The sequence below is a fragment of the Acomys russatus genome, chromosome 32, assembly GCF_903995435.1.
Source record: "Acomys russatus chromosome 32, mAcoRus1.1, whole genome shotgun sequence".
NCBI lineage: Eukaryota > Metazoa > Chordata > Mammalia > Rodentia > Muridae > Acomys > Acomys russatus.
In genome coordinates, this window is record NC_067168.1 from 37,232,553 (window position 1) to 37,254,416 (window position 21,864).

General features: G+C 46.7%; 1 protein-coding gene across 1 annotated transcript in view; it reads left to right on the forward strand.

The window, feature by feature from the left end:
* Nucleotides 1–3,164: 3,164 nt before the first annotated feature.
* The window catches only part of Dclk3 (doublecortin like kinase 3), a 49,676-nt gene continuing 30,976 nt past the window's right edge, over nt 3,165–21,864 (forward strand). The window contains exon 1 of the mRNA XM_051140106.1: nt 3,165–3,402. Coding sequence (XP_050996063.1) covers nt 3,315–3,402 — 88 coding nt within the window. The 5' untranslated portion in view covers nt 3,165–3,314. The remainder of the gene's footprint in view (nt 3,403–21,864) is intronic.

Consider the following 21,864-nt stretch of genomic DNA (forward strand, 5'->3'; position numbering starts at 1 on the left):
CACTGTACTGTGGATGTTTTGAACAGAGAGGGGCATCTATTTCAAATGAGGAGACCAGCAGCTGGCTAATTAGAATAAATAAACTGGGTGATTGTATTCTTTTCTTGGAGATTGTATTCTTTTCATGGAGTGTCATATTGCTGCTTTTGAAACATAGAGATTTAAATTTTTTTTCCATTTTTATGTGTATTTTCTGTGTATAAGATGTACATGTGTACGGGCACAGGCATGTGTGAGTGTGTGTGTATGTCTGTGTGTGCATGTGTGTGAGCACATGCATGGTGTGTGTGGGTATAGGGGGAGTCTGCGTGTGTGTATATGTGTGTATGTGTGTAGGGGGGTCTGAATGTATGTAGAGACCTGATGTTGATTTGGGAATCATTTGTGGACACTCTTTCATATTATTCATTGGGGCAGAGTCCCTTGAACCCAGAACTTAGCTGGACAATATGGCCGTCTTGTTAGCTAGCTTTCCCTGAGTCCCTGTCTCTGCCTGTGCAACAGGTGAGCTGCTATTCTAGCCTGGCACTTAGGTAGGTTCTGGAGATCCAAACTCTGTGTGGCTGGTGCTGTAACTACTGAGTGGTCCCTTCCCGAGTCAGAGATTTCCCTAGGTGTCCTCAAATGCCCTTGACTCTTGCATGGAACTTGAGCTCCGTGAGGGAATTTTGCTCACGTGAGACCAAAGTGCCTTGGCCAGGCTCCATGGCTACCGTTCTGCTCCCCTGAGCTATGGCAAATGATTTCTAGCTCAGTGGCTCACTGTGAGCATGGTGTTCATTCTTCGACCTTTATTTTGCATTTAGCTGACTGCTGGTGTCTGTATTCAGTGTTTATTTTTGTGTGAAAATTTTCTTCTCTTTTTGAAGGATTGACAAAAATATCATTTTCCCTCTCAGGTAATAAGACCATACTGGCCTAAATATGCAAGGACGTGTTCGCTCTTAAAGGGAAGCCTAAGGCTGACATAGCATTGCGATGTCTGAAGGAACCCAGGTCTCTATTTTATTGCTCTGTAATTTGGGAAGCTTGTCTTAAAACCTTAAGGCAACTACATAATCTAAGAAGGCTTCTGGGGTTCCAGCCATCACTGGCCACCATGTTAGCTAGCTTGTGCTGTAATAGTCTGGAGGGACAACGTAGCTCAGAATTTAATTGTTTGTAACTATGGACATTTATCGGTGCCACTTCTGGATCTTCATATAGCAGGTCAAGTGTTGGCTTCAGGTTGATGCTGACACCTGAGTCATGTTTCTCTGCTTTCTCCTCAGCAGTAGCTACTCAGCTATTGACAGGAGCAGGTCCTGGGGAGGTAATCCAGGAAGGGTCACAGCCAGTTGGTCATGTAAGTAAGATGGCCACAGTTAAAGACAAGACCCAGGGTAATGATGAAGTTTAAAGGTACAAAGAATGTTGCTGTGATTTAGATCTGGGATCTTCCTCGAATTCTAGGAGTTGAAGGCGTGCTTTCTCACCTGTGGTGCTATTAGGAGGTGACAGGGCCATTTGGGTGTGGCAGTTAGCGGGAGGAAGTTAGGTCATTGGCATCACATCCTTGAAGGGATACTGGGGCCCTAGCACCTTCTTGTCTTTGTTTCCCGACTGTCATGATATGACTAGGTCTCTTCTTCCTTGTGTTCCCGTCAGGACATGCTGCGCCACCACCAGGGCAGAGCAAGCACGAACTGAGACCTCTGAGACAGTGAGACAAACCAAACATATCCTCCGTTCTCAGTGGTCCACACAGGGAGCTAGAGAGATGGCTCCAGGGTTAGGAGTGCTCCCTTCTCTCATAGAGACTTGAACTCTACATGTGGTTCCCAGCACCACGAGGTAGATTGCAGCTGCTGATAACTTGGGTTCCAGGGGGACTTGACATCCTTTGCTGAACACACACCCCAACACAGACTTGTACACATAATTTAAAATAACTTTAAAAAATTAAAAAATTTCCTTGTTAGTTAGCCTGAGTGTTTTGTTTCAGCAATGGAAGACTGTCTAATGCTGGTGTACTGTCTAAATATATATATATATAATGGAACTAAGAATTACTCCAGTCATCTAACACACAATAAATACCATTGTTGAATGCAGGACAAGGCGGGAGGTTAGAAGGCTTCTCTTAGCCTCAGAAACAGTTTGAGAGTTCTACACAAAGCTCCCCAGTTATATGCCACTGGCCTAAACATTTTCTTATGGTCATGTTGGCCCCAGGCTGAAAAAAAAAAAAAGAAATGTTTTTTTTATTACAGGTTACAATGCGTTCATCTAAAAAGTGGGGTTCTGTTAAATAGGCCAGAGGGGGAAATAGGGCCGTGAATAGGTGAACAGTGGGTTTCCCCACACCACGCAACATGTATAGGATAAATGCGCTTCACTGTGGTGTGCCATCTTGGGCTGAGCGCTTCATTTCTTTTCTTGCATATATTCATCCAAGCCACGTGTAAACGACGATTTTCCAGCTAGCCATCAAACCTGCCGTTGCTTGACTGCTGCTTTGCAAGGCAGAAAACACATCACCTAGTCCCTAAAGCTCAGTCTATCTGACTCCTCTCCCCCTCCCCCCTCCCTCAATATAACTGGCAGGACTAGAAAGAGCGACAGTTAAAGGCCTGAGACTCTGATGCTTAGGTGTGTGGTGCCGAGAATGCGCCATTTCACGAAAGGCCTTTGGTGGTGTCTGGAACCCCCAGACTGGAAGACATTCTGCAATGTGTCTCTAAGCCTGTGGGTTTGGACCACTGTGTCCAAACTTTGACTCTGGGTGCAAGAAAGGACTCTTTGGTGGAGTACCTACAGTCTGGCCTCTCACTGCAGGGTCGCTGAGGTTCGAGGCCTCCTTGACATGGAAATCACCTACTGAGGACACTAGGGAGACACAGGTCAAAAACAATCTCCAAGTTCCTTGCCTGAAACAGCCTTGCAGAGGGAAAGGGGGAAGGAGGAAGAGAAGGGAGGAGAGAGAAGTGAGGAGGAAAGATGAGAGAGAAAAGTCCCGTGGGTTTCCTGACAGTCCTGCTAGTTCTCCAGGAACGTCTTACTGGCTCCAGTTCATTACCAACTGCACCGCCCCCAGGCAGCCTAGGGCGAGGTGGAGTGGGGCGGGGCGGGGCGGGGCGGGAGGGCGGTGGCTTGGTTGTCAAGCTCGCTCCAGGGAAACTGTTCCTGCGCTGTGGCTGCTGCCTGCGCCATCCAAAGGGAAGAGGAGACCTGAGCCGCTTGGTTGAGTGGGTAGTCCCCAAGCCTTCCCGCGTACTCTTGGCCGCCGTCGGGCCACGTCCGGGAGCTGCCACCTGCAGCCAGGCCGCCAAGTCATGCCAGCCGCGCCCATCCTGCGCCCGCCGCCGCCACCCTCGACCCCCGCCCCGCCGGCACCCAGCCGCCCTGCGCCTCCCATCCCGGGTAAGTGTCCGCTGTGACTGACTGTAGGTAGGAGGAACCCCACTCCGAAGCGATGAGGCAGCAGGGGCAGACCCCACGGGGATGCACTGTGCATGCATGTGTGCACGAGTGCGAGTATTGTGTGTATATGTGCGCTGCGTGAGTGTGTTGTGTGCGTGTGTGCACTTGTGCAACCTCTTTACACCAAAAGAAACTCGCTTGCTAGGGGGTGACGCCGGCTTGAGCTGCTCCCCTCTCAGGGCAGCCAGAGCGCCATTCCTGGAAAAACACACTGGGCAGGTGCAGCAGGACTGCAGGAGGAAGGCTCCACAGAGAGAGCTGTAATTGATTAATTGTCTTCGTGTGCCAGGCACTAGTGACCTCCCTCATTCCATCCTTTCCTGAAAGAATCTCCGTTTCAAAGCTCTAGAGCTGCAACCTTGCCTAAGATCACTCAAGGATGGTGGAGTAAGTTCTTGAACCCTGCTTTCCAGAGCGCTGTCTCTAGCTAGAGAGCCGTAGAACAAAAGGAATTTGGGAGAAAACAGAACAAACAAAACAAGACAAAACAAACAAACCAAACACTATCGGTAGAGCATTTGGGAATTAACAGAATAAATCAGAGAGGGAGAAATGGAATCATCAATTCGTTTCAAATATAGACCCACGTTTTCACTCCTTTTCACGTCTGGCTCTGGGGGCGAGGTGTAGTGGAGAAAGAATAAGGCAGCGCATGGGTTGGGCAGAGGCGTCTGGGGACACCTTCCCAGAGTATCTGCCTGCTGGGGAGTGGGGTGCGAAGTTGTGGAGGGAATTGGGTTGCTATTCGCCCCTGACAGTGAGTCATTTCTCCACCTCACTCCGTCTGAGGCCAGACCATTCTCTTTCCTCTACTTGACGATAGTTTTCGAATGGAAGCTAGGTCCCATTGACACCAGCTCTTATAGCAGATGCTGATAGTAGGGAGACCTGAACTGTGACTGTGTGCTGGGCTCTGCTGCATCTTATGGGGTGATGGGCTGGACCAGTGTTGGGCTAAAGACCACAATGAAGTGAGGTACCCAGAGCTACAGGCAGACACACATTTTTCCTGGGGCAGGTAGTGGAAAACAGACCCCCACCCCCCACCCCAGGGAAGAAATCAGGGCTGGAGTGCTGGTTTGTCTACAGCCCAACTCCAACAAAGGCATGTTGCTATATAATATTATTGTTAGGGTGACACCACTGGAGAAAGAGCATTTAGAGGCAGGTGTGATTTCTGAGTTATAGTCTTCAGCTCTCTTTTCATTTAGCCTTAAAGGGTTTTGAGCACTGTCCTTTTATGGTGTGTTCTGCTATTCATGTTGGTGCCCTGAACCCTTTGCTACCAGCTGTAAACCACCCCCTGCCTTTGTTGGAGGGTGATCTTTGCACTGCTTTGCTCTGGTACAAGCTCAGAGCAAGGACTGGCTACAATTGCACATCTCTTTGGGGGCCCTTGACAAGCAACTGGTGGGTTTTCAGGAAAGCATTAGCAGGCTCTCACATGGGCTCTTTATTAGGACACTGAGTGAAGCATGGTGTCCTTTGTTTACCAAAAGTTTCTGTGTCATTAAATCAGGTTGACCCCCAAGGATCTTTGTTGGCCTTGCTTCCCTCTCTTGGCTTGCTTTTGTTTCTTAGCTTGCTTCCTCACTCCCCAACCATTCTTTCCTGTGAACAACTTCTAATACACTAGCTTCTTGTCAGAGGGATTCCTCCTCAGTATCTAATTCTAAGAACAACAACAACAAAATCAACCAACCAACCAACCAACCAGACAATCAACCAGACCCCCCCACCCACCCAATCAACCAGCCACCCACCCAACCAACCAGCCACCCACCCACTCACCCAAGCAATCAGTCAGCCTACCAACCTACCAACCAACCAACCAGCCAATCAAACAACCAATCAGCCAACCAACTAGCCAATCAACCAACCAATCAACCAACATCCAGACAAACAACCAGACAACAACCAACCAACCAACCAACGAACCAACCAACCAACCAACCAACCAACCAACCAACCAACCAACCAACCAACCAACCAACCAACCAACCAACCAACCAACCAACCAACCAGCTAGCCAACCAACCAACCAACCAACCAACCAACCAACCAACCAACCAGAAAAACAAACGCCAGTTCCCTCTTGTTCTAGTTTGCTCTCCGTTGCTGTCATAAACACCATGGGCCAGAAACAGGGAAGGAAAGAATCAATTTCAGCTTCCAGTCTACTATGTAAGGAAATGAGGGCAAGAACTCAGGGCAAGAACCCATGGGAAGAAGCTGAATCAGAGGCCATGGAGGAATGATGCTTTGTGGCTTGCTCCCCTGGCTTGGTCAGCTTGTGTTTTTATACAACCTGGGTTGACTTGCCTAGAAGTGGCACTGCCCACATTGAGCTGGGCCCTCCCATATGCCCACAGACTTATCTATAGGCCTGTTTTATGGAAGCAATCTCTCAGTTGAGGTTCCCGCTTCCCAAATGACCCTGGCTTGTTTCAACTTGACAAAACATAACCAGCGCACATTTCCTCCTGGTCTCTTTTTTTCCCTCCTCCCTCTCCCTGTCTTTTCTTCCTATGTGCACTTTTGGGAGCAGGATCTCATGTAAACCAGGTTGGTCTTGAACTATCTATGTACTGGTAGCTAATCCTGAACTTGTGATCCTTCTGTCTCCATCTTTTGGGTATGTGCCTCCATGTTTGAGAACCTTCTCAGTCTTAATGTGTTTCCTTCCCCTTCTGTTCCTTACCAGAAGCAGTAGACAGCCTGCTTCCTTGAGGGTGCCTTTGGGTGAATTTATGGTGCCCTGTCTAGGCACATGGGTCTTGGTGCCCAGACCTGGGACTGACAAGGCTCAGTGCCATAGGCCTCATCAGTGTGCCACTGGCAGTACACACAACACTCACTGTTCCAGGTGACACAACCCTTGGGTTTGGTGTTCAGAGAAGCAAAAGCAAAGTGGAGAGTTGTTCTGCTGTCCCAAGCTCTCCATCCTCCCTCCCTCCCTCCCTTCCTCCTCCCTTTCTCTCTATGTGTATGTGTGTGTATGTATGTGTTCATGTGTGTGTTTGTATGTGTGTATATGCATCTATGTGCACGTGTGTGTTTGTGTTGTATGTGTGTGTGTGTGTGTGTGTGTAGTCTTCTCATTTCCCAGTTGAAAAGAAATGTCCCTTAATGTTTCAGGCAAATATTTTGCTTTTGTCTGGACAAGCTGAGAAAAAAAGGCCTTAGCCTCTTTCTAAATGCAACAAAGGGAGGGAAGAAAGCTCTGTTAACCTCCGACTCACAGGGTGCAGTGGTGTCTCGCCAGGGTGAGTGAGCTGGTATCCTCCAGCCTGGTGTTGGAGCTGGCTCCTTTGGGTCATTTCCCACAGTGGATCTCTGTGACAGAGAGGGCTATTGATTGAGTGTTTCTTTCTTGGAGTACAGGGGCTCACTGTATCTGTCTGCATGCTGAGTTTCCCCATTTTCCCAGATGGCTGCCTGTTAACATCTACATTTGTCCCATCTGGTGGCAGGGTTCTTTTAAAACTGTCTGTGTCTGTGTGCGTGGAGTAATTTGAAAAGGATATTTCCATGAACTGCCTGGTAGTGTAGGTCAGAAGTGGGAAATCCAGGAAGGTGGAGGAAGAGGAAGACAGCTGTTCTGGGACTTGGGGAGGGGCTCTGGGTTCCATTCCCAGGGGTCTGAGACCTCCCAGAGACCCAAGGCATGACTTTGAACTTCTCTGGGAGTCCCAGCGTCTTCTGCTTCCTTTCCTTAATGATAGCCATTCAACTGACCTCGGTATTGTTTGATGATGGAAGGAGAAATGTTTTCATGAGCTCATCAAACAGTTATTGAGCAAGCTTATAAAGTACTTACCTGGGGATAAGAGGCTGGCTCCTGGGGACCAGTGGCATGTGTGGCAGCAGCATCATGTGGGCAGGAAGAGAGAAGAGAGGGAAACTCTGGGTCAGCGGTGGCATGAAGGGTCAAGAAGTCTCTAACATATATGAATTACCTTCCAAAGCTAAGCATTAGCAGATGTTTGCAAGTGGCAGGTGTCAGACTGCATGGCTATGGAGTGAGGGGCTCTTGAGCCTTACAGACCTGCCTGAAAATCCTGACTCTGAAACTTCAAAGATCCTGTGATCCTGTGACCCATCCACTCTGAGCTTGTTTCTTTATTGCTAAGGGGGCTATGCTCCAGATGTGCCGAGGAGATGGTGGTGCACAACCCTTACCAGATGCTACAATGGAAAGCCATTGAGTTTACTGACATGTTTATGCAGAAGAGATTGTTTGACTGTACCAAACCTTTAAATGGCTTTGGGCATTTGAGCTATCTGGAGATACAGGTAAAAAATGAGACTTGGATTCAGAATGTCTTGGGGCCTGAGATTCTGCTTTTCTCACATGTGCCAAAATTCTTGTAGGCGTTTCTTGTTTGGGGACCATACTTTGAATACAAGGTCCTTAGTCATTTCTTCCTGGGAAAAAGTCTGAACCCTCATGGGGGCTGAGCAGTGTGGGCAGAGATGTGTGGGCCGATTCAGGACTCTGGGATAGGTCTGGCTAGGATCAGGGATGAAGACAGCTAAGGGATGCTGTTATTAAGATGTTGTCCTTGGTGAGCGTTGGTTCTAATCTAGCTTGCTTCAGATGTCCTAGAATCGGCCCTCTTGAGAAAATTCCTCCTGACTAAATAGCCAACACAGCATCTTTCTTATTCCGGCCCTGAGAATTCAGATACACACAAGTTATTGGTCCTATCCCAGTGTGGTATGATCTGACATTGACATGGATAATTATAACATAGAGGCAAAATCATTTTACAAAGCTGATGGGCAGTGAGAAGATACTCTGAGATTCTGGGTCACTCCAGTCAGAAGGTTCATCTTCAAGAAAACAAATAACAGATGTTGGTGAGCACGGGGGTGGGGGAGAACACTTATATATTGGAGGTGGGAATATAAACTAGGCACTGTGGAAATCAGTATGGAAGGTCTTAAAAAAAAAAACCCCTGAAAACACAAGAGCTACATGACCCACTCCTGCATCTATACCCTAAGTCAATAACAAAAATCAGCACACAGTTAGAAAAATTTGATGCCCGTGTTTATTATAACACTAATCATAGTAATTCAGGTATGGAACTGGTATGTCAACCAACACATGAACAGATAAAGGAAACAGGATATGTATACAATGAATTCAACATGAAGATGAAATAAAAACAGATTAAATTGGGCATTGTCATACTCAGCAAAATAAATCTAAATAAGACTAAAAAAAAAAAAAAAAAAAAAAAGAACACTGGGCTGATCTGATGGCTCAGTGGTAAAAGGCACTTACCACCAAGATTGATAACTTGAGCCCAAATCCCAGGACCCTCATAATTGAAGGAGAGGACCCACTCACATGTGTGTGAACATGCACACACACACACACACACACACACACACACACACACACACACACAAATAAGCAGAGAAATACTTTTTTTCAAAAAGACAAATAATTCATGTTTTATTTCATATATGGAATTGCTTCCTCTCTCTATATTAAATGATTATTTTTATCTTATGTATGGGTTTTTTCCCCTTGCGTCTGTGTCTATGTACTATGTATCTGATGTAGTGGAGGTCAGAAGAGGACATTAGCTCCTGTGGAACTGGAGTTACAGATGGTTGTGAGCTGGCATGCGGATTCTGAAAATTGAACCTTGTCCCTCTGCAAGAGCAGCCAATGAGTGCCCTTAACCACTGAGCCATCTCTCCAGGCCCTGGAATCTATATTTTTTAAAAGAGTCAAGAAGGTAGAAGGAAAGCTATTTGGAAAGAGGAAGTAGACTAGCAAGGGAGGGGAGGGACAAGCGATGGCCACGGGGGAGGGGGATAAATATAATCAAAGTACATTACGTGCACGCACGAGAAATCACAGTGAAACCTATTGCTCTGTATAATTAGTGTGTGCTAGTTGTAAAGAAAAAGTGTAAAGAAGTAGAGGGAAACTTCCTGGTGCAATTGGATCTGAACCGACTTTTTGAAGGTGAGTTATGGTGGCTGGGGTGGTGGAGGAGGAAAGTGTATGGAGGATGGCATTATACATTGTAATGAGAGGGTGTGGAGTGCTCTTGCCATTGAGCTAAGAGTCACTTGGAAGATGGAGTGTGGTGAGGAGGGCTTGGTAGGGCAGAGTTCTGCCCATGAAGCTGTGTCAGTAAGGATGGTTTGAGTTTTGATCTGAGTAACAGAGCACTTAATTATCTTAAAAGCCTAGCCCAAGAAAGGCATGTCTGGCTCAGACTCTGTGCCTCTCACATGCCAGCTGGGCAGGGTTTCTCTAGCTTAGGGTGTCATCACCTGGAAGGAACACGTGGCCGTGGAGTCACCAGGGTGCACAGAGTGTGATGGATGTGTTGTGTTTGTGTCCATAGCTTATTGGCCAGAAGTTAAACGAACCAGTGGCCTATTTATGAACTGTTTGGCTCCCTCCATATTTGTCTAAGGCCAGAGTGCCTCACATGGGAGCAACCCAGGGATTCCTTTAGAGGAAGAAACAGAAGAAGGATGCAGTTTTCCAGTGTTGGCTTAAGTTGTCATCACTATGATGCAACTCACACACATGGTGGCGCTCAGTAGGTCTCAAGCCTTGATACCTAGTGCTCTTCTGTGGCCACTAACCCAACACAAACATTTAAATACACCCCTATCACAGCTGTAAATTGAATGTGTTTAATCTGATGGGGGGTACTATATTTGTTAAAACAGAGTTTCTGGCTTTGTCTATGGAAACTCCTTGCAGCATCTTACAAGTGTGATGTGCTGCCCTGCCCACGGCCTGTGCGATGTTTCAATTCTCTCATCAATTCCGTCTCTCCATATGACAGTTCTTATTTGTGATTTTTCTTACCAGACAAGTAAGATAATACTTGGTGAGTTTTGGTGAGAAGGCTCAGTTGGTCAAGTTCTTGCCAAACAGCACTCATGTTAATAAAACAAAAACAAAAGTGGGAGAGATGGTGCCCAGCCGTGAGATCCCAGAGCTGGGGAGACAGGGGCAGGAGACTCCCTGGAATATGCCAGCCAGCCAGCCAGCCTGGCCTAGAGGGGAAGCTCTAGACACAGCGAGATAGTGACTGAGGAAGACACCTAGTGTTGACCCCCTGACTTCCACATGCATGTGCAAACAAGCACACACACATCAATATAAAATGAGTTCCAGGAAAACCAGAACTACATAGCAATATCACCCCTCTCTCTCTCTCTCTCTCTCTCTCTCTCTCTCTCTCTCTCTCTCTCTCTCTCTCTCTCTCCCTCCCTCCTTCCCCTTCTCTATATTTATATATATGTATGTATATATATGTGTGTGTGTACACCTAAATATATACTTATGCAAAGATAATTCAAGAATACATCTGGGAAATATATATGTGGTGAAACTTGATCAGAACAAACCATGTAAATTATTCATAATATTTTTAAAGGACATAATGAAAATAAAAGCACAAAGTAAGAGTAATGTTTTGAGAACCTGTGGTCCTCTAGAGTCTTTCAGGCTTTCTTGGGGGAGCATTGCACACTCTAAACTATGGAGAAATCAACTCTGTGGTTTAGGGACATCACTTTGTCAAGGGCATATGGGAGGGTTAGTGGAAGCAGGAAGTAAGATTGAAGACAGATTCTGGCATGTGTCTGCAATAGGGTGAGGTCAGAAGTGTGAGGGTGGGTGCTGAGGTCAGATGTGATGAGTGGGTGCTGAGGCAGTAGTTAAGGGAACAGGGATGGGGAGGCATTGAATTTAGGAGACCTTCAGGTGCTGCATCTATAGGACTTGGAGACTTACTGCATGTGGGAGATAATGGAAAGGATGAGGTTGGGGTGGTTGATGGTGTTGCTGATTAGAATGAGGACCACAGGTAGCCACAGTGGGAACATAGGACTCTAGATGAGGATAAGGACCACAGGGATCCATGGTGAGGATACAGGACTCAAGGTAAGGATGAGGACCACGGGTATCCATGGTGAGGGACATAGGACGCAAGGTAAGGGTGAGGACCACAAGTATCCATGGTGAGGATACAGGACTCAAGGTAAGGATGAGGACCACAGGTATCCATGGTGAGGACATAGGACTCAAGGTAAGGATGAGGACCACAGGTATCCATGGTGAGGACATAGGACTCAAGGTAAGGATGAGGACCACAGGTATTCATGGTGAGGATACAGGACTCAAGGTAAGGATGAGGACCACAGGTATCCATGGTGAGGATAAAGACAACAGGTACCCAGCAATATTTACCATCCATCTTCTTTAGCTGATATGAACTTTCTGGAACCAATCTTTGAGATCCTTCTGCATCTTTGTGGTGTCTGTTCTTTCCTTTGTGGATGAATCTGGTAGCATAATTATCCCATTCTTTGTGTCTGCTGCTTCTGACCTGTTGGAGTAGGGTCTGAAACATTTTGCCTAATTGGAACTACATTTCTTTTTTGTCTCCTACAAGTTTAAGGAAAGTTTAAAAAAAAAAAAAAAACAGTTGAGAAAATTGTGGATGGTTTTGACATAGGAGCTGCTGGGCTAATGATGTGAGGCTCATTATCTGGCCTCAACTCTAAGAGCCCAGTAAACTTTCCACTCAGTCCTTTGAGGCAGAGAGATTTAAAATTCTTGTGGGGAGTGACACAGTTGACGGTATATGATCTCCAAGCCATGATGTGACAAGGAAAATGGAAAGTCAGCACATCCAGGAAGGGAAGAGGAAGGAGAGGAACCATTCAGACAAAATGTCATAGAATAAAAACCTGAGTGGCCTCTAGAGTGAAGTGTTCCATTAACTGAAGTGCTCAGTGTGAAATATTCATAGGGCCGGTGAGGCGCCTTTGATGTACATGCCACCAAATCTTATGAACTCGACTCAGTCAATGGCACCTACATGGTGGGAGGACAGAACCAACTCTGATCACCACGCATGTGCTAGGTATGTGTTGCATACATGCATACATGGGGTGAGGGGAAGAGAGAGAGAGACAGAGAGAAAGAATAATAAATTAAAAAGTAAAAAGATAAAATATTTTGAAATGTCATTCAGGGTTTTTCTTTCTATATAGTAATTAACCTAATATACCAACTGAAGAAAGACACATGAGTCAGCATCCCCATGTGGCTTTTTTCTCTCTTCTTTTCACCAGGGATGAACTTTTAGGCTCACTGCCCTGGGGAGAAGAATAGAAACACAGCACTCACCTTTGGCTTTTTTCATGGACTCTCCCCCAATATGAACATGTGCGCATAGACAGACAGACAGACACACACACACACACACACACACACACACACACACACACACACATGATAAGTCCTGAGATCAAGTGCACACCTGCCTCCCCCAGGGATCGCACACTCCTTGAGTACTGGCACCTTGCCCCTTTACCTCGCCCACCCACACCATGGCACCTCTTGAAGGGAGCAGACCCCACTGGCATTGCTCCTGCAGAGCTCTCCAGGAAGCGCCTTAGGGCCTCAGGGTTGATGGGGTGTTAGGAATGGCTGTGTAGGGTGGCTTAGGTGAAGCTGGTCGAGCTATTGTGGGTTGTTTTGGTTTCCGGTGTTAGAGCTCTCTGGAGCTTCAGTTTCTGTGTGGCAGACACAATTGGTCTTGCCAGAAACTCATGCAGTCCTCTTCTCAGCTGATGCCTTTGCCCCGTCCATGGTCCCTGAGCACACCATCTCTCCTGTCCTTTGCAAGCCACCTTGGTCCTGTTAGAGGACCTTTTCTGGTCGCGGGGTGTGGGGGTGGGGTGGGGGGCATGGTTGGTTCCTCTTAAGCGCAGGCTGGAAGTGCTGGGCAAGTTCTGAGTATTGGAGCAGTCTCAATTGCCAGAGGGATGCAGGCAGATGTCAGTGTTCTCCCCCGGGGCAGGATAGCCATGAGCGAGGAAGCATGCCTGCAATTTCCAGATTCTCATTCTGCTAAGCCAAATCGATGTAGATCCTTTCCCAGCTTCTGCTTTGGGGAGAGCCCAGCACTTTGGGTTCCTCCTATGGGTTGGTTTGAGCAGCTTCTGTAATGGGGTGAGAGTACTATGTGTCATCATCTAAATGCATGACACTGCCTCCAGTCTGCTCTGTTGCTCTGGCCACCCTGGGGACCGAGACCCTCAGATGGAGCGGCTGATGGGGGAAGAAGCTTGGGATTCATTACAGCACCTACTGTGGTGACCCCTTGGGTCCTCGGGAATGAGCCAAACATCAGGTCAGCTCTCTAAGGGACCCATCCACTTTCTACCTCCTCCTCCTCTGCTGAGGACTCTGGGGGTCTTTGAAGCACACTTTCACTTTTTAAACTGTTTTCTTTTTCTTTCACTTTTTATCTATTCATTTACTTTTTTATTTTATTTTATTTTATTTATTTTTCTGAGACATGATCTCATGTATCACAGACTGGCTTCCAATGAGCTATAAAACCAAGAGTGACTTTGAACTTCCTGTCCTCCTGAACTTCAGGTCCTCCTGAACTTCCGGTCTTCCTGCCTCCACCTCCTGAGTGCTGGGGTTACAGGAGGGTGCCACCACAGCCGGTGCTTTGAATGCTCTAGGCAAACCTTTACCAACTGAATTACACCCTATCCGTGACTATTCCTCTATTCTAAACTGCTCTTTTTTGGCGGAGGGGCCTAATATTAAAGTAAAGATGAATGATTTTCTGTGTCACTTTTAATTCCTCCAGAAGACACTTCGGTGTTGTTCTTACAGTGAAAATCCAAATTCACTCTATTTCCAAATCGTCACCCCATTGTCCCAACATTGAACAAAAATGATTCCAGCTTTCCCGCTTGGGTTGCAATCATCTTTGATTCTGTATTAAATTATAGTGTGAAGTGGCAGGCCATTTGGAAGCTATAGTTTTGTTATTTCCTTTAGTTTCCGAGAAAGAACTGCTGTGATTATAACTCTGCGGTGTGCATTACAAGATTCTTAAACAGTGGGTTTCAACCCACGCAGGCTTGAGCAATGGGACGTGAGGGTCACGGGACGCTTGGCAACAGAAAGGTAATGGACCTTTTTCTGGCAGTGCTCATGGCTGTTACCTTAGGTGACATCACTGCAGTTTTAGCTTTTCATACAAAACATGTACACTTTGCCCTTTGCATGCTGTCATGCCCTTTAACCCCTAGGAACCCCGAGGACAAACCTCTTGACTCTGATTCAAGACTATTGTATTTTATGAATTGTAGTTTTTTTTTTTTTATACATAAAAAGTTTTAGGTTCTTATAAAAGTGCATGGTTCAGTGACAAAAAACTGAAGGTCTTTAATTTTTTTCATGTTGTCATTTTTTTCAGTGTGAAAGTGTAAAATTAGTAATTTTGGGGGGAGGGTTTATGAGACTGAGTTTCTCTGTGTAGCCCTGGCTATCCTGGACTCACTTTGTAGACTAGGCTGGCCTCGAACATGGGATCTTCCCCGCCACATGAACATGTGCACGTGCACATACACACAAATTCTGGGATCAAGTGCACACCTAAGTCCCGAGAGACTGTACTCTCCCTGAGGACAGGCACCTTGTCCCTTGCCTAGGTTCCTCGCTTGTGGAACATCTTCAAGGAAGCAGTTCCCACAGGATGTGCTCCTGCGAGACCACAGGAAGAGTGGAAAAAGTCTAAGAAACCCCACTGTGTTTTACTAGCCTCACTCTTCACCTCCCTCTTATTCTCCCTGGAAACTTAACACCTGTGCTTAAATAGCCTTGAACCTACCAACTACATTGGGGAATTGCTGGGAGCTGTTTAGAGCAGGCTTGACTTTTTATGGCACTACTGTCTGAAGTGGATGGCAGGTCACATGACTTTTCCAATACCTCTCATTTTGTCTCTCTCTCATGTGTGTGTGTGTGTGTGTGTGTGTGTGTGTGTGTTCGTGTGTCCTTGAGTTCATACCAGAGGACAACCTTGAGTGTCCTTGGTTTGGAAGGCAACAGTTAGGCTCGACTGCTGGTCAGTGAGCCCAAAGGTTCTGCCTTTGTCTGTCTCCCCAGTGCTGGGGTTACAAGTATGCGCCACTGTGCCCAGCTTTTTACTTTTTACATGGGTGCTGGGAATCTCACTCAGGTCCCCATCTTCTGCAGAAAACGCTTTGCCAACCAAGCCAGCCCCTAGCCTTTTTCTCACAGCTTTATACTATTCCTTACATTGATCAGATAAATTTTTGATTAAAGCTATTACCAGGAACTTTCTGGAATATTGAAGTTTCCACAGGAAATCTGGTATGTGTATAAACTTCTCAAAATACATTACAATTAATGTATAAAAAATGTTAACTATTTTTACCTTATAACTGACCCCTTTTAATTGTATTTTGCAGTAAAAAAAAAACACATAAAATGATTTAATGAGATCAAGATGCTTTTCCAGATAGCTCAGAATAAATAAATAAATAGGCATGTTCTAGAACTGAAGTGAATTTGTGGAGGGAGAGAGCAAGGCGACCACAGAGGCTCTGGACATCAGAGGGTCTTGTTCTCACAGCCAAGCACAGAGTTATGGGTGCCGCGAAGACAAACCTGGATTCAGCGTGCATTTTCTCTTTGAGACATAATCTCTCCCATGTATAAAACCTGTCTGTGTCTGGTCGGAGACTCCAGTAGACCCCACATCAAAGGCTTCTTGCAGACAGTTGGCACTTGCCAGTAATAACATAGCTTGGGTAACAGCAGATGATGCCAGAGCCAGCCGCCTCTTCACTGATGCTAAAGACGAGCCTGGCAGGCCAGACTGGTTAACATAAAAGCGAGTGTAAGGATATCATGTTGCGAGTCATGATCTTAACCTGTGCACATGTTGAAAAACCCAAAGTGATAGGCTATACTTTAAAAATGAACCAAGAAGAAGTTGAGTGTCCTGGCATCAACTCCTTTTATATTTGGGGGTTTGGGGTCACCTGCAGCTCCAGGCTTGCAGAGCCCTGGCATCTGACTTAACAGAAAGTTTCAGTTTATGGGTAGAAATGTGCCATGCATTGGCTATGGAAGCCCTTTTGTGCTTTTCCCTGAGCATTGCTTTATATGAGTTAGACATCTGACGATTTTGATCATTTTATGCACAGACAGCTGAAGGGGTTTACCTGCTCTTGAAGAGGGCATTTTACAGAGATGTTGACACTGTGAAAGGAAGACAGTCACCACATACATAAGAAGGAGGGAATCTGGGAACTCACTGAGAGTCCCAGGGTCTTATGTTCCCAGGCACGTGTCTTGATTACTTCCTGTTTTCTGAACCATTTGATCTGTTACAAAGCCCAAGCAACATGGCTGCCCACTTGTCTCTCTCTCGTTATTTATACTTTCTTTGTGGCCAGGACCAGGCAGGGAAGGGTGTTGCTGGAGGTGCGGGGCGGGGGGGGGGGGGGTTGGGTGTAGAAGCAGACTGAGCCTTCTCCCCTGGGCCCCAGGATGCTGGCTGGGGCAGTGTGAGGGGTTTTAAAAGCTCTTAAGAAGTGTGGTAACAGCTGGGGAGAAAAAGTTCAGCTCGTAAAGTGTTTGCCATGCATCAGTGCCTGCGTTCGGGTCTCCAGTAGCCATGTAAAAAGTCAGGTGTAACAATATAGGCTTTTAATCCCATGCTGGGGAGACAGACCGGAGGACCACTAGGGACTGTTGGCCAGCTAGTCCAGCCAGACAGTGAGCTCTAGGTATAGTGAGAGATACTGTCCCCCCCAAAATAAGGTGAAGGGGCTGGAGAGAAGGCTTGACCTGTAAAGGCACTTTCATCCTGAGCCTGGTGGCCTGACCTTGACCCCTAGAATCCACATAAGATGAAAGAGAGGCCCAACTTCACATTTTCTAATCACATCATGGCATGAGTGTGCACTTGTGTGTGAATACACACACACACACACACACACACACACACGTAATAACAAATAGTAAATAAAGTGGAGAGTGAATAAAGAAGACACTGGATGTTACAGCTCCTCTCTCTCTCCCTCTCCCATCTGTCTCTGTCTCTGTCTCTCCTCTCTCTCTCTATCTCTCTCTCTCTCTCTCTCTCTCTCTCTCTCTCTCTCTCTCTCTCTCTCTCTCTCACACACACACACACACACACACACACACACTCATGAGTGGTGGACTTTTACTTTGAAGGACAGAGTAGAGCATTGAATATATGTTCATTTTATGGAGAAAAAGGAAAGTTACCCTTCCCACATTGCCTTATGTAACTATCAGAACTTGGCCTTTGTGGAGTACGAGCTGTTTCCACGTGGAGGCCAGCCTCGTATGTCTTTAGCCTGCAATTACCTACCTTCCTCTGCCCCACAGCCAGTAAGAGGCACATTCTTTCTTAGTTTGGCAGGTTTTTCCCTTAAGTGTTCTTCATTCATTCTTTCCCTACTCTTGACAGTGTCTGGTTTTAGTGTAATAGTTTTAAAATTAGGCAGCAGGGAAATCACTGAGAATTACCGTCAACTAACTGTTCATTCACTCGCATGTATTTATTGAGGCTCTGCTATATGCCACTGTGGTAGACACAGCAGCATCATAGTGTCTGTGGTATCAGAGCTGGAGGATGGGGGACAGAGGTCAAAGCATCTCTCAAATCTCTCTGTTGGCACGGTACGTAGGGTTGGTGTTGGGGTGGGGGACGGAGGACTCAGTAGGACATGGGGTCTCTGGCAGACCTTAGCAAAGGAAGGATGAGTGAGAGAAACTGTTAGAAGGCACTGCAGTGAGCTCTGGGAGATTATTCACTTGTGTGTTTACACACTCATCTTTACAGCAGTGTACAGGTATATGAGGATGGCCGTGCACTTGTGTGGTCAGATCTCAGTGTGAGAACTCCAGTGCATGCCTGACACCCTGGGATTTTTACTTGGGGCAGTTTTCTTGTGTTTCTCCCGCCTCTGTCTCAATCATCAATGGCCAGGCCTGGTGTCAATGTGTGTGACCCATGTGTGCGACCCATGGGGTGAATAGAGCAAGATCAGGCAGCTGAAGATCATACATGGGAGACCTGGGCATGAATGTGCCACCAGGGCCAACACAGCCAGAGCAGTGGTGAGAGACTGCTGCCTGTGCTGGGGGTGGGGGCACTGCTACCAGTCTGAGGCATGCTACACTGGGAAGCTTTAGGTAACACACAGGGGAGAATATTTGAGCATGGTGGCCTGCACTTTAATTCTAGCACTTGGGAGGCAGAGGCAGGAAGATCTCTCTGAGGTTGAGGCCAGCCTGGTATACAAGTTCTAGGATAGCAAGCTGCAGGATAGCCAGGGCTACACAGAGAGACCCTGCCTCAAAAGGAGAGGAGGAGGAGGAAGAAGAGGAGGAGGAAGAAACAAGAAAGGAAGAAAAGGAGGGAGGTAGGGCAGAAAGAGAAAATCCCATGTATATGGTTGATGTGCTCGACCAGCACATGACAGGCTGTTTTCATTAATACCACTTATGGCTTCTCTCGTGTAATACCCATTTGCTGCCAGCCTGCCTCGGTTCTGGCAACAGCTTGGTATGCCTGGAATCTTCCCAAGCAAGTCCATGTATTTAGTAGACTCCACTCCTGCAAGCAGTGTTTCTTCTTTCTTTGCCACATGCCAGGTGACAGTACTCCATGGTCTCCCAGAGAAACTTAAACATCACTCCCCAGGGAAGCCAGGAGCTGCCAGGGGCAACTGAGGTTCTGAGACCATCTGCATTTGCTGCCCTCAGAAGGTGGGGTAGGCTCTGTGGGGGACCTGTTCTTGCAGGGAGGCAGCCTGCCTAGGTGGCAGTGTGGTCACAATGTGCTGCTTGCTTCTTGCACACAGCAGAGCTTGTGGCTGGCACCCTGCTACCACCTTTACAGGGGACAGGATGTACCACAGAGGCAGGATGCTGCACTCTGCATCTGTGATGCTCTCCTGGCCTCTGCTTCTCGGAGTGGATACTGGGACAGTTGCCAGAGTTCTGAGATTACCTGCTGCTGTGGTGGCTTTCCACAGTGCCTTTCCTACTTCGTTAGAAGAAAATCAAACCCAGTCTAAATGTTTACACCTCGATCCGCTGTATGCCGACATTGTTTGGACTCTTCATCCACTTTAGAGAGTTTCCTTTTTAGTTCATTCTGTCTTCAGGGACATCCGGGGAAGCTCACCTGTTTATTACCAGCTCCGGGAACACGGTGTGACTGTGTTTTGCCCAGTGGGATGCCGGCTGGAGTCACAACTAGGGCAAAGCTGTTTTGCTAGGTGTTGGTGATCTCTGCTGAGTCTTGTGTCTGTTCCCATTTTCTCTGCAGACCCTAACAGTTTGCTTTGTCTTTTGGTTACAAAGGACAGCCAGAATGTGCCAGAGCTCTTGTTCCAAAGAACTCAGCCTCCCGGTTTAGTGCCTGCTGCTGGCCTGTGTGGTGGTTGTTAATGTCACTGTCTGCACCTATCCTGTGTTTGCCAGGGGTTGCTTGCCTATCGATAGATGCACAGATATTTGTATTCAGACAGCCTTTGCACCCAACACAGTCCTATCGAGACTCACTTGTTTACAGAGGATTTCTATTTCAACACAAGATGTTCTCAAGAATTTTTTACCGGAAAGTCAAGTAGATCAGATCAGCCACCATGTTACTGAATATTTATAAGATGTGTCTTGTCAGTCAGGTATACCGAAGACTCAGATAACAGCACAGTGAAGTCAGACAATATTTGTCTTCCATGGAATAAATGCATTTTCATTGATATTATTTATTGGCACAAAATCATTAAAAATATTTCCCTATTATTTATTGTACAACCAGACTACTATTTCCCATGTGAACCATTTCTCATGAATATGAATACATTTTTTATTTTATTTTATTTTATTCCTTTTTTAAGACAAGGTTTCTCTGTGTAGTCTTGGCTGTCCTGGACTCACTTTGTAGACCAGATAGATCCCCTGGAATTGGAGTTAGTTTGTGAGCAATGGATTGGGTGCTTGTAAACAAACTGTGGTCCTCTCCAAGTGCATCAAATGTTCCTAACCACTGAGCCATCTTTTCATCCCCCTAAAGCTGGATATTTTGGAAACACTCATCTCCAAATAATTTTTCTCACTATTTAGTTATTTAGGGCTCACTGAGGTGGTCTTGTTAGGAAGTCAATTATCACTTAAAACTTACAAAAAAATTTTGGCAAGGTTTTGAACTCACTGTGTAGTTCAGACTGCAGCCCTTTTGCCCCAATCTCCTAAGTATTGGGATTACAGGTATACACCATCACACCCAGCTTTTAAAAAATGACCTTTTAAAAAAATCTGCAGTAGGTGCTGGAGAGATGGCTCAGAGGTTAAGAGCACTGTTGCTCTTCCAAAGGTCATGAGTTCAATTCCCAGCAACCACATGGTGGCTCACAACCATCTATAATGTGATCTGGTGCCCTCTTCTGGTGGGCAGGTCTACGTGCAGGCAGAGCAATGTATACATAATAAATAAATCTTTAAAAAAAAAAAATCATCTGCAGGCTTTGCCACTCTTCTGTCCTGTACAGTGACAGATGGGGGACTGTCACCTGTGCAGATACACACATGACAAATGGGAAATCCCAGCTGCAGATGCTGCCGGGTGTTTCAGGTGATTTGATACCCATCTAAACTCCATCCAAACAGAATAGTGAAGATACAGAAACAAGTAAAGACAGACATGTGAGTTTGTGCTCTCCTCTGGAGCCAACAACCCGTTAATCCACAGACCAGCTCTGGGAATTTACCTCTCTAGTGCTTTCTACAGCCTCACCTAGAGGAACTGTATTTGTTATTTTTCTGTTGATGTCACCCAACATCTGATGGAGAAGCAGCTTCAGGAAGGAAAAGTTTGCATTGGCTCACGGTTTGAGCAGATGTGACCCACTGTGGCAGAGAAGGCGTGGTGGCAGACATGTGGCAGCTTCTTGCTGACGTCTCACTCAGCTGAACAGGAAGCAGGTTGAGGACAGGGCCTCTCAAGGACCCCCTTCCTCCAGTGGGGTCCACCTCCTAAAGGTTCCTCAACTTTTCCCAAACAGAATCTAGCTGGGGACCAAAGTATTCAAAACCACAGGACTCTGAGGGGACACATCTTCCCTTTCAACCCTAACAGGGAGGAAGTGTGTTAAAGCTCCATCGAGCCTGGTGTGTTTGAAGTGCTGTGTGACACTGGCCAGTGGGCTGGGGACTCTGGAGTGAGTAGTTGGAGCAAGCCAGTGGCTGAAGTCTTAGCATGAAGGTGGCTGGAGGAGTGGGCACCAGGCAGGGTGAGTGCTTTCCCAAGGACCCACTAAAGATCCCTTGTGTAGTACTCAGCCCAAAGCCAAGCTACCGAGAGCGTCTCCTCTGCTGGAGCTAGGCTTAACAATCCAGGTCAAAGGAAGCAGCAGCTGGGCTTGGAAACTACACTCCTTGGGGATTTCACAGAGTGGGTGGCAGAGGCAGAGCGTCAGGGATGCAGTTGTGGGCAAAATGGAAACATTAAACCCAGGGGC